The 12,141-nt window shown below is 24.1% G+C and overlaps 5 protein-coding genes across 5 annotated transcripts; 2 read left to right on the top strand and 3 right to left on the bottom strand.

The window, feature by feature from the left end:
* Positions 1-952: 952 nt before the first annotated feature.
* On the top strand, positions 953-3,013 carry PY17X_0715100 (dihydrolipoyl dehydrogenase, apicoplast, putative; the record flags this gene model as incomplete). The annotated part of the gene is made up of 1 exon (XM_720284.2): positions 953-3,013. One exon carries the CDS (start codon positions 953-955, stop codon positions 3,011-3,013), a length of 2,061 nt encoding a protein of 686 aa, XP_725377.2.
* A 392-nt stretch (positions 3,014-3,405) lies between these two features.
* Positions 3,406-4,731, bottom strand: PY17X_0715000 (uncharacterized protein; the record flags this gene model as incomplete). Its single annotated transcript, XM_720283.1, has 1 exon — positions 3,406-4,731. The coding sequence occupies one exon, from the start codon at positions 4,729-4,731 to the stop codon at positions 3,406-3,408; it is 1,326 nt and encodes a 441-aa protein (XP_725376.1).
* Positions 4,732-5,482: 751 nt separating this feature from the next.
* Positions 5,483-6,393, top strand: PY17X_0714900 (phosphopantothenoylcysteine decarboxylase; the record flags this gene model as incomplete). The annotated part of the gene is made up of 4 exons (XM_022955547.1): positions 5,483-5,800; positions 5,891-6,016; positions 6,145-6,187; positions 6,326-6,393. 4 exons carry the CDS (start codon positions 5,483-5,485, stop codon positions 6,391-6,393), a joined length of 555 nt encoding a protein of 184 aa, XP_022811812.1.
* Positions 6,394-7,104: 711 nt separating this feature from the next.
* PY17X_0714800 (uncharacterized protein) lies at positions 7,105-7,734 on the bottom strand (the record flags this gene model as incomplete). Its single annotated transcript, XM_720281.2, has 1 exon — positions 7,105-7,734. The coding sequence occupies one exon, from the start codon at positions 7,732-7,734 to the stop codon at positions 7,105-7,107; it is 630 nt and encodes a 209-aa protein (XP_725374.2).
* Positions 7,735-9,307: 1,573 nt separating this feature from the next.
* On the bottom strand, positions 9,308-11,708 carry PY17X_0714700 (conserved Plasmodium protein, unknown function; the record flags this gene model as incomplete). The annotated part of the gene is given in 11 exon segments (XM_034637486.1): positions 9,308-9,646; positions 9,660-9,847; positions 9,952-9,976; positions 10,121-10,177; positions 10,301-10,347; positions 10,448-10,511; positions 10,617-10,648; positions 10,787-10,909; positions 11,052-11,268; positions 11,363-11,473; positions 11,682-11,708. 11 exon segments carry the CDS (start codon positions 11,706-11,708, stop codon positions 9,308-9,310), a joined length of 1,230 nt encoding a protein of 409 aa, XP_034493457.1.
* Between the last annotated feature and the right edge of the window lie 433 nt (positions 11,709-12,141).

The following is a 12,141-nucleotide window of genomic DNA, read 5'->3' as shown; positions in this document are numbered from 1 at the left end:
AAATGGAAACTTTTAATATATTATAGACTCGTAACATTATGAATGTCCATATGTACATGTACATGTATATATATGCATTCTCGCTAAAATAATTCATAATTTTTAAAGAAATACTACACTTTTCAAAAGTATTACCATATTATGATGTACTATTATAAATTTTCTCATTTATTGGGATGATGTGAAAACAAATTTTATAACCATAAGGGTCTTCATTCTTGTTTTTATTTACATTTTATATTCCATCGCTAAATAAATGGGCATTCCATCGCTAAATAAATGGGCATTCCATCGCTAAATAAATGGGTATTATTTTATTTTCATCAGTCTCCGTCCTATTATTTATACGTATTTTAGCTTGTTTCAACTTATTTTGACCTTTTTCGACCTTTTTTGGCTTTTTTCGACCGTTTTTGACTTTACTATCTGATTGTATATGTTTCGGATCCGGGGGTAAAAACAAATTATTTTAAAACCCCCACTGCAATTAAATATGAAAAAAAATATGGGCAAAAAAAAAAAAAAAAAAAAATTCAACAACACACATGTTGCCTATTTATTTATTTTTTTTTTTTTTTCTGTATGACAACCAAGTTTAAATTTGTTCTTAATAATTTTCACTAAAAATAAAATACAATGTTTTAAAAAGGATAGTATATATTTTTTTTTATGCATTTTCCAAATTAATACAAATAATACTTAAAAAAAAAAATATATAATATGATAGATCGATGTAGATCTGTGTAGTATTTATTATACATGTGTGAAATACCACTACAAAATATGCAATATATAAAAGTTTTAAAATATATCGTCATTTTCGTCTTCTCTTTTAGCTCTTAAATCACACATTAAAATAAAAGATATATCATACTAAAAATTGTATCCTTTTTTTATTAACTTTCGAGCTTTTTAAAAAAAAAAAAAAAAAAAAAAAAAAAAACTTAATAAAATGAGGATAATGAACAAAATTCAACTCCACAAATTTTATACAATTATTTTGATATGTGTAAGTTTCCTTTTTATTTTAAACAAAAATGAAGGAGTTAAAATTTCACAAAATGTAAAATCTATTTCTGCATTTAATACAAATTGGAAAATGGAAAAAGGATATCATGACTCTATCCAATGTAACACTACATTATTTCCTTGTAAAAAAAAAAAAAAATTTTTTATAGAATCAAAAAATTATAAATTCATTTGTCCTAAAAATGGTAATCTAAGATATAGTAAAAAAATCAAAACAAAACCAGGTGCAAAGTCAGAAAATAACGATACATCTAAAATGGAAATTTATCCAGATCAATATGATGTTGCAATATTAGGATGCGGAGTTGGTGGCCATGCAGCTGCTATAAATGCAATAGAAAAAAATTTAAAAGTTATTATATTTGCAGGAAATGAAGAATCATTAGGAGGCACATGTGTTAATGTTGGTTGTATACCAAGTAAAGCATTATTATATGCAACAAATAAATATAGAGAATTAAAAAATATAAGTAAATTATGCAACTATGGAATATATAGTAATGCTTATATAGACAAAGAAAAAGATGAAATAAAAAGTACACAATTAATAGCTGATAGTATATGTATTAATACAAATAAATTAAAAGAATATACACAAAATGTTATTAAAAAATTAAAAAGTGGAATAACACATGGTATGAAAAATACCAAATTTAATAAAAACCCTCAATCAGTTCAAGTAATTTATGACCATGGATATATTATTAATAAAAATACTATACAAAGTAAAAAAAATAAACAATTATATAAAGCAAAAAATATTATATTAGCAACTGGATCAATTCCAAATGTTCCACAAAATATTAATGTTGATCATAAAACTGTATTTACTAGTGATCAGGCAATAAATTTACAAGGGTTACAAAATTATATTTCTATAATTGGTATGGGTATAATAGGTTTAGAATTTTCTGATATATATACCGCATTAGGATCTGAAATTACATTTTTTGAATATTCTCCTGAATTTCTTCCTTTTGTTGATACTGATATTGCTAAATATTTTGAAAATGTTTTTTTAAAAACAAAACCAATTAATTATTTTCTAAACACAGAGATCAAATATGTACATCCAGCTTCAAATGGCAAACCTGTTGTTATTGGTTATTCTTTACGCACAAAAACAAATCCTGATTCTACAGCATCTACTACTCAAATTAATGGAGAACATGTTAAGGAACTTCATGTGGATAGTTGTTTAGTTGCTACTGGTAGAAAACCAAATACTGAAAATATCGGTCTTGAAAATTTAAATGCTAAAATGAATAAAGGTTTTGTTTTAGTAGATGATCAATTACGGGTTCAAATAGAACCCATTCAAAAGACAGACCAAAAAAATGCTAATACAAATGAACTAAATCAATCAATTGATACACAAGTATATGATAATATATTTTGTATTGGAGATGCAAATGGTAAACAAATGTTGGCACATACAGCTTCGCATCAAGCATTAAGAGTAATCGATTATATAGCAAAAAAAGAAAAAAAAGAAGAAAAGGAAGAAATTATAAATCCAATCGAAAACATATTAAATAAACCTATAATATATAAAAATATACCATCTGTTTGTTATACTAATCCAGAATTAGCATTTGTTGGATTTTCTGAAAAAGATGCAAACAAATTGTATCCTGATTCCATAGATGTAGAAATAACTTATTATAAATCCAATTCAAAAATATTATGCGAAAATAATATATCATTAAATAATAATAAAAATAATTCATATAACAAAGGTTCATATAATTTTAACGACAATAGTAATGGTATGGTTAAAATGGTTTATAATAAATATACAAAACAATTACTTGGTGTTTTCATAGTTGGTAATTATGCTTCTATTTTAATACATGAAGCTGTTTTAGCTATTAATCATAATTTAACTATTTATGATTTGGCATATATGGTACATTCTCATCCAACTGTTACCGAAGTTTTAGATACAACTTTCAAATCAGCATCAGGAATCAGAACCCACTAGCTAAATTAATAGATTCCTTCCAAAATGCACACAATCTTATATCTATTTATTTCCTTCATTTTTTTGCTGTTACATATACAAGTTCATAATGAATCTTTATTATTTTAAACCCGTGATTAATTAGGGTAATAAACAAAAATATACACACACATATACATGCATACATACGCATATACATGCATAGATACATGCATACATTCACAAATGTGTAGACAAATAAAAAAGAAAGAGTTGGGATAAGGATAAATATAACAAAAATGTCAAAAAAATATTATTTTTGGCACCGATTTCTCAAAAAGAGAATAAATCAGGTACCGGTCATACTGGATACAAATTATATAATGGGTAATGATAATTTAATTTTTAAATTTTACTATACTGGTTTATCTATTTTATGTGTTATACGGTTTAAATATATTGAAGCACTCTCCTGATGTTGATACTATAACACCGGGATAAGATGGATGAAATTTTGCATCTGTTATAAAATTTTGATTTTTATGTTCAAATAATAATTGATCGGGATATTGAGCAAAAGAGTCTTCTAAACCTTCAGATTCAACTGATAGATCCCAAACAGAAATCGAATTATCTAAACTAGATGTTAACAAAACATAAGTATCTTTACTATCCCAAGAAATTGATGTAATCGAATCTTTATGAAAATTTAAGCTAGCTACATTTTTAGATGTATTACGTATATCCCAAATTTTAACTACAGAATCATCTCCACCTGATGCCAATAAAAATTCAAAATTCTCATTCCATGTTATAACATTAACATCACTAGAATGTGCATTAGGAATATCTATTTTGAACCCAATTTCACGATTAACCAAGTTTTGCATCTGGTTTTCATCTGAAACACTTTTAATATCTCGAGTATCAACAATTTTTATACTTTTATCAGAAGAGCAAATGGCAAATACATGACCTAATCCATTCCCTTTTTTAATCCATTGAATATCCTCTATACTATATTTATTACAATTATTTTTGATAGAAGTAGAGTTTAAATTTTCATGTTTCCATTTTGCCATATTATCAGGTAGCCATAAAAATAAATTACCATCATTATCACCTGTTAATAATTGAGCACCATATACCGGATTCCAATCTATAGCAAAACCTTCATTACTATGTTTGTTAAAAATATAAACAGGATCTTTTTGAATATTTTCATTATATATTCGCTCATTTAAACCTTCTATTTCATCACGAATTTCATAAATATATACTTTTTTATCTTCACACCATGCCCCGACTAAAGAATTTATTTTTTTACTACTTTTAATTCTGTTAATGCACCCATGAGTATGCTTTATAGATTTGCATATAATTACACTATCATCTTCACTTGCTTTATTATTATCACTATTATTTTTTTCTATATTTTTTTTATTTTTTATATGTTCATCATCACTAGACAAATCTTCCGAGCTTAGATAAAGATCAAGTTTATTTAAATTTCCCCATTTAATAACATAAATATTATTTGATTCTTTGTCTGTTGCTTGTGTTCCGGAAACGCATGTTATATCAATTGGGTATGTCAATTTATTTTCTTTAAATTTTTTTCCATTTATTTTTGATTGTGAAATAACATCTTCTTTATTTTGGTTATCATAAATAAAATCAAAAGATAAACATGGCCAAGGGGTTGTTGGGCAAAACAACAAATCATATGTACTATAATCACATTCTAGCTCGCCATTCATTCTCCCCAATATAATATTCCATGTACATAAGTCGGGAAATTGAGAAGTTGGGAAGGTTTCTCGAAGATTACGAGCAAGTAAAAATCGTAAAAATAATTTTTTTAATTTTTAATTTTTTTATTTTTTATTTTTTTAATTTTTTTATTTTTTATTTTAAAAAAAATCGATGAATATGTAAAGTGAATTATACAAAAAATACCAAAATGGCCAATAAAGTGAGTCTATAAATATTATTAACGATTGTTTTAAAATAACCAAAAAATACAAACTAATCAAATTAAAAATCCTGATTCTACCATTCAAAACTTTTTATTACAATGCTTATTTTGATATTTTATTTTTCCATTATCATTATTTATGCATGTTTATACATATTTATCTTATTATGCTTATTCATGTTTTTTTTTTTTTTTATTTTAATTTTTTTTATTCATTTCAATTCCTGTTTGTATTATTTTTTAAATTAAAAAAAAAATAATAATACATGTTTTTTTCATATATCACATTTCTGGGTTGAAAAAGGTGTTACATATTCGCTAACTAAATGAGTCGCCAACAGATGGTTATACTCAATCTTTTTTTCTTATAAAAAAAAATATATATTATTTTTTAGAGAACAAAATAATAAATAGGAAATATATATATTAATTCTTCCGCCATATACACAAATACGCATATTTTTCTCATTTTTATTATATTTCTTCTCTTTGATAAATAAAAAAAAAAAAAAAAAAAAAAAAATTATATTAGCATGAAACTTCTACTTGGAATTACTGGAAGTATTGCTGCAATTAAAACTGGTGAAATAGTTGAGAAACTAAAAAAAGAATGTGAAAATAAAAATATTCCTATAGAAATAAAATATGTAGCTACAAATGTCGCATTTGAAAAATTTCTGAACAATTTTAAAGAAAAAGTGCTATTAGATAAAGATGAATGGTTATGGAAAGATCGAGGTGATGATATCTTGCATATAGAATTAAGAAAATGGGCCGATCTTTTTGTTATATGTCCTTTAGATGCCAATACATTGGCTTATATATCAAATGGCGCATGCCCCAATTTAATAGTAAATACTTCAAACTTTTTTATATTTACCAAATGGAATCATTTTACATATTATAGTGTAAATATTTCCATTTTTTCTCATCTTTTTCAGACCTCTATTTGTCGTTGTTGGAATTTTAAAAAAAAAATTTTAGTTTTTCCATGTATGAACACATACATGTTTAATCATCCAATTACAAAACATCAACTTGATATAATTTTATCATGGGGAATAAAAGTATGAATACCAAAAAGGGGTTTATATGTTTTTTTCATTTTATAATTGCTACTTCATCGTATATCTATTGAGGATATATATTATTAATAAATTATTTATATGTATGTATCCTTTTGCTCAATTTTAAGGTTATTCCACCTATTGAAAAGGTTTTGGCATGTGGTGATTATGGTAAGAATATTTTATTTATATATATATTATATCTTACCCTTTTTAATACTTCTTTTGTTTCACATATTTTGTAAAATATCTATATTTTAATTGCATCATATTCAATTTTTAAATCAAAACAAATCTCCTTTTTGAAAGGCATGGGAGCTCTTCCAAATGTAGACGATGTAATTAAAGAGATAATGGAATGCATGAAAACGTTATAAAGATGGACCCGACTGAGAATATTAATAAATGAGAAAGTTCGGTGAAAAATATTTTCATTTTTTTGTGAGTATTACATATATATATATATATACATACTTATTTATTTATCCAATTGGAGAGTCACTTTTATTATATTGAAAAGACGCATAAATATGGAATTTGGCGTATCAGATCTAGCGATTGATATATTTTAATCATCTATTTATTTAGGTTTAAAAAAATATGAACATTCAGGTGAAATGTTAAAATAATATGTACTGTTCATAAAAACATTGGTTTTTTATGAAAAGTTTACATGGTTGATAAAAAAATTATTATAACAAAATAAAGGAGAAATAAATAAAATCAAATCAGTAAAACAGTAACTCGTGTACCATTAAATAGAAAATGATGTTATAAAACAAAAAAAATATTACTTTAATTTGAAAACGCATTTATATGTATAAAATTGTGTGCAATAATATAGGTAAAAGCTTTTAGAACATATACATTTTCCAGCATTTCCAGCATTTCCAGCATTTCCAGCATTTTCAGCATTTCCAGCATTTTCAGCATTTTCAGCATTTTCAACATTTTCAGCATTTTTCTCTGGTTTAATAATATCACACAAATAAAAATTACGGTTGCACACACATGTTGTGTATCCACAAGTCAATTTTTTTTGAAATATATTTAATTATCATTCTACATATTTGTAAAATGAAAGAGAATTATTTTCTTAAATTGTTAATTCTTTCCTGAAAATCCGCTACATTTGCATTAGTTTCAACTTGGTCAGTTTTAAGCTCACTAACTGATGGTATTTCGTCTAATTTTGAATTCATTTGTATACCTAAACCATCTAAAACTTTAGAAACAATTATATCTTCTTCCTCTGCCATATCTATATCATAATTTAACGTATCAAAGAGATCATCTAACATATCTTCTTTTAATGATACTTCATCATTTTGTTTTTGAAAATCGTATATAGATTTATTAATATTTTTTAATTTAATATATTTATTTACTCTTGTAATTATTTTATTGATATCATTTAAACTTTTACTTAACTGTTCAGAAGATTTAACACTTTGTAATTTTATTTTCATAGAAAATAAATGTGATTTTATTTTACTATATTTTGTAACAGTTTGTTTTACTTTTACAAAATCTTTTGCCAATGTTCGAACAAGAGTTATATCATTTTTTTTTGCATATAATTTTATGTTTTTTTCGATTTGTTTTTTTTCATTTTCCAATTTAACTATTTCCCTTTCCAATTCTCTTATGGATCGATTTAAATTTCGCTTTTCTTCTCTAAGACATTCTTCCAGGCTTTTGGAAAAATAACCTCCCATTGTTCGAAATAAAAAAAGAAATAAAAATCAAAATTAAAGAGAAAAAAAAAAAAAAAAAAAAAAAACAAACTTTGCCCTAATTACTTGTATTCTTTTTCCCCTTTTATTTCATGTATATATGTATTTATAATAATAAAATACATATATCTTTTTTTTATTGTCCAGACTTTGCTGTTTTCACAATTTGTATTTTACTTCAAATTTTTGTAAAGCATATTTAATTTATATATTCAAATTATATTTTACTATTATTCTGTTTATTTCATTTATTATTTTTATTTCTTCCATTCCGTGTCATTTGTTCAATCGATTTGTAAATATTTGCTATACATGATATGTATAATATTTTTATATTGCTTGTATTTTTTGTCACTACTTTGTTATTTTTTTGTTACTACTTTGTTATTTTTTTGTTACTACTTTGTTATTTTTTTGTCACTACTTTGTTATTTTTTTGTCACTATGTTATTTTTATTTTTTTTTTCTCATTCCATTTTAGCTTTAACTAGGTAACCTCATTCACTCATTTACCATTTTTTTAATTTTCACTATTAGATTATGTGTATATATATTTTTTTAAATAAATAAATAAATGACAGCAGTGTTGTTAAAAAAATATTTGTGTGTGTGCAACAGCTACTGAAACAAACATGCTAAGTTACACAAGCCAAACAATAAATTAAAGAAAATCCACACACACATACACACACAGAAATACAAATATAAACTAACAAATATAACTAACAGATATAAACTAACAGATATAAACTAACAGATATAAACTAACAAATAATAATGTAGGATATTTTCGTCTTATGAATGAAATTAATATTAATTTGGAATAGTTGGAAAATAAAGTTAGTAGGTAGCTAAAATAATAAAACTTAAAAAAAAAAAAAAAAAAAAAAAAAAATTTATATTTCCAAATAATTTTTTTCCCTTTTTTTAAAACTTTGGATTTATCCTATATAATCCCTTTTAAACATCAAAATTTCAAAATACATTTGATTTTTTCAAATTTGTTAAAAATATAGACTAAAAATATAAATATATGTTAATACATATAAATTTATTTTTTATGTTTAATTTTTGAATGTACTTAAAACTTCAAACTTTTTTCTCCATAAAAAGCAACAATCCCAATTTACAATATTTCGTATCCCCTAAATCAGGGTTAACACAAATCATCACAATTATGGTATTCGTTCTACATCACATATATTAAAAAAAAAAAGTGAAAAAATAAACAAATTAACAATGTCACAATATGTAAGATTAGGGAGGGTCTTACCCCTCTTACCAACTTCTCTTCATTTTGAATTCTATTCAGTTGTGATAAAATAAGGATTTCCTACTTTCATTATATTCGTGAGTTATCAAAATTGTATCTTATTGTTACACCCTTTGGTATGCCATATTTTTCGTCATTTTTATTTTTATTTTTACTTTGACTTTCTTTTTCTTTCTTTTTTATTTATATAAGTATTGTTCCCTTTATTATCTTTGCATGTTTCACCATTTTCATCATTGTTGCCAAATTTAGTTAACGAATCTGTGCAAAAATAATTTCCCTCTAAATCGATATAATCCTTGATAGATGATGATAACATATTTTTTTTTTCTCAATTTTTTTCTCAATTTTTTGGACCCGGATTTGTTTCTGATTTTCATTCCTTTTCATATGGTCCTTCTTTTGTTGCTGGTTTTTGTTTCTTTCCCCTTTTTGATAGAATCGTTTATCAGTTTCTCGGATTTTTATTTCTTTTCGGTTTTTCAATTTTTTTTTTTTTTTTTTTTTTTCATTTATTTCATCTAATCTTTTTTTATGACCTTTGTGTAATTCTTTTAAAAACAGCTTTTCATATTCTATCAATTTTTTATGTCGTTGTTTTGCTAAATTTTGTTTATCTATCTTTCTTTTTTCATATATTTTTTTTCCCCATATTTATAAAATAAGCTAGCTGTTTTTTTAAACAATAATTTTGGGGAAATGAACAAAATCCCTTTTCCTTTTCCCATATTATAGGATACCTATTTATTTTGTTACATCCATTTCCTTTATCATCCAAATTCCTGGATTTAACTATTACTGATTTCTTCAATATTTCATCGTCTTTGATAATGAAAAAAATATGTACTGTTCATACAAAATAGACAATTATGGATTCAATACAGATATAAATATCGTTTAAATCAACATAACATATAAGTCTATACCTATATATGTGTCTTCGAAATTTATCTGAAATATAACAACATATATGTACAGAATCGTTATATTAACACAATGTGATAAATTTAGACCTTATCAATAGTATCGCTATAGATATTTATTACACATTTTATTTCAATATATTAAGTAATATATATGTATATATAATGTTACTTTTTCTTTAAATATTTCTGAATCCATAAAAATATAATTCCCTTCTATGGAATTTCCCTAATATAAAAAAAGTTTAAATATTTCATCTTAAAAATTTACAATATATGTGTATATACTATTGTTGTTTTATTTTTTCTATTTTTCCTACTTTTTCTATTTTTTCAAGTGGTTCTCATTTACCTGATGTGTCTTTTCAACATCGAAACTTATTTTTATATTAAATATCTCTAAAAATATGAACATGTTCATATATTTTTTTTTTAAACTTAGTCATTTTATCAATTAATGTAATTCATATATGCACACATTATTTTTATCTATTCTAACCATCATCTATTTCGAATGTTGAAGAATTTAATAAATATGTCTTTCTATCCAATTCCGGTTTTATCTTTAATCGATCAAAATAAAATAAGAAAAATATAAATGATATTTTTATTCCCCTCGATTTTATGTTTCCAATTTGCTATCTTTTCAATATTCTCATATTTTTTACATTTCTATTTATAAATAGCTCATTGTTTAAATCTGTGCGAAAAACGGAGACAAACAAGGCCAAGAGATAAGGCGACAAAATAAGGCGGCCAAATAAGGCGACCAAATAAGGCACCAAATAAGGCGGCCAAATAAATGGCTATATGGCATATGTGTGTGTAAGGCACCTACCAAATTGTTGCATTGTAACATTTAACATAAAAAAATTGGAACTTTTATGAACATAAAATCCATGGTATTTTTCTGCTTTTTTTTTTAAGCATGACAGTGTTAGTATTACATTCTCATTATTGTCTATTGAGGAAAGATAAAAATATTAAAAAAAAATTAACCCCAATTTTGTATGAACAATTAATATTTAAAAAAAGTTGTAATATGAACATAGGTATAATAATTTATTAATTCCATTAAAAAAATATGTTTGGTGTATATATACCTTTTTTATTACATAATAGTTTTTTTCTTCTATATTTTAATTTAGAATATAAAGGAAATATACTAGACTGTGTACAATAACAACAAAAACATAATTGGTTGCCATCTTTATTTTCATATAATTGTTTCTGATTTTCACAAAATTCTTTTAAATTTTTATTTTTTAAATCTTCTTTTTTATATGATATTAAATTTTCGAAATATCCTAAAGGAACATCCTTTAAAAAACGGAAATTCATTATATACAAAAATGTATGCATGTATGTATGGTGCATATATTGTTATATATACTCTAATTTCTTAATTGCTAACATAAATATATTTAATCGGATATATAACGGTGCTTTTATAAATTTCTTCTACATATAATAAAAAGTTTTTATATGCAGACTCTTCACTTCTTCGAATTACAAATCTTTGTTTCTGCAACATGAAATGGATAAAGTAATACATAAAAAATATATGTGAAACCTCTAATATGCACCATTTTATCATCTTATCATCTTATGCAGTTTTATCTCTTTCTGACATTCTTAAAATGTAAGGTGTAAGAATTGTCTTTGTTGGGCGATATCAAATTTTCGGTCGTTCTCAATATGCTAACTTTTTGAAATAAAAAAAATAAAACGGCAAACAAACAATATACCCATGTATGCATTATTTTTTATACACGCGTGTCTATTTTTTTTTGATACTATGCAATGTTCATAAAATTGTGTTCATAAAATCGTGTTCATAAAATCGTGTTCATATTTACACAACAAAGTTGTTTAAATAATATGGCATGCACACAAATGTAAATATGTATATATTTTTTTTAGTTGCATATAGCTCCTTTTTGGCTAGCCCGTTTTTTTATTTTCTGACTTGTTCATAATTTTTTTTTCTATTTAGGTATTATTTTAAAAAAATTCAGTTCCATATTAAACAGAAAGGAAATAATGGATGATACATTTAAAGATGGTAAAAAAACGAAGACAAATCACCTTTTTATTAGAACAGCCACATCATAAATGTGTGCATATATATAATGATAGAGTGAAAGAACGAGAAAAAAGGTGATAAAAATTATTATTTATTTGGGTAAAAAA

Source organism: Plasmodium yoelii (genome assembly GCF_900002385.2).
Source record: "Plasmodium yoelii strain 17X genome assembly, chromosome: 7".
Classification (NCBI taxonomy): Eukaryota; Apicomplexa; class Aconoidasida; order Haemosporida; family Plasmodiidae; genus Plasmodium; species Plasmodium yoelii.
The sequence above is the reverse complement of the archived record's forward strand: the minus strand, read 5'-3'. Positions and strand labels throughout refer to the sequence as shown.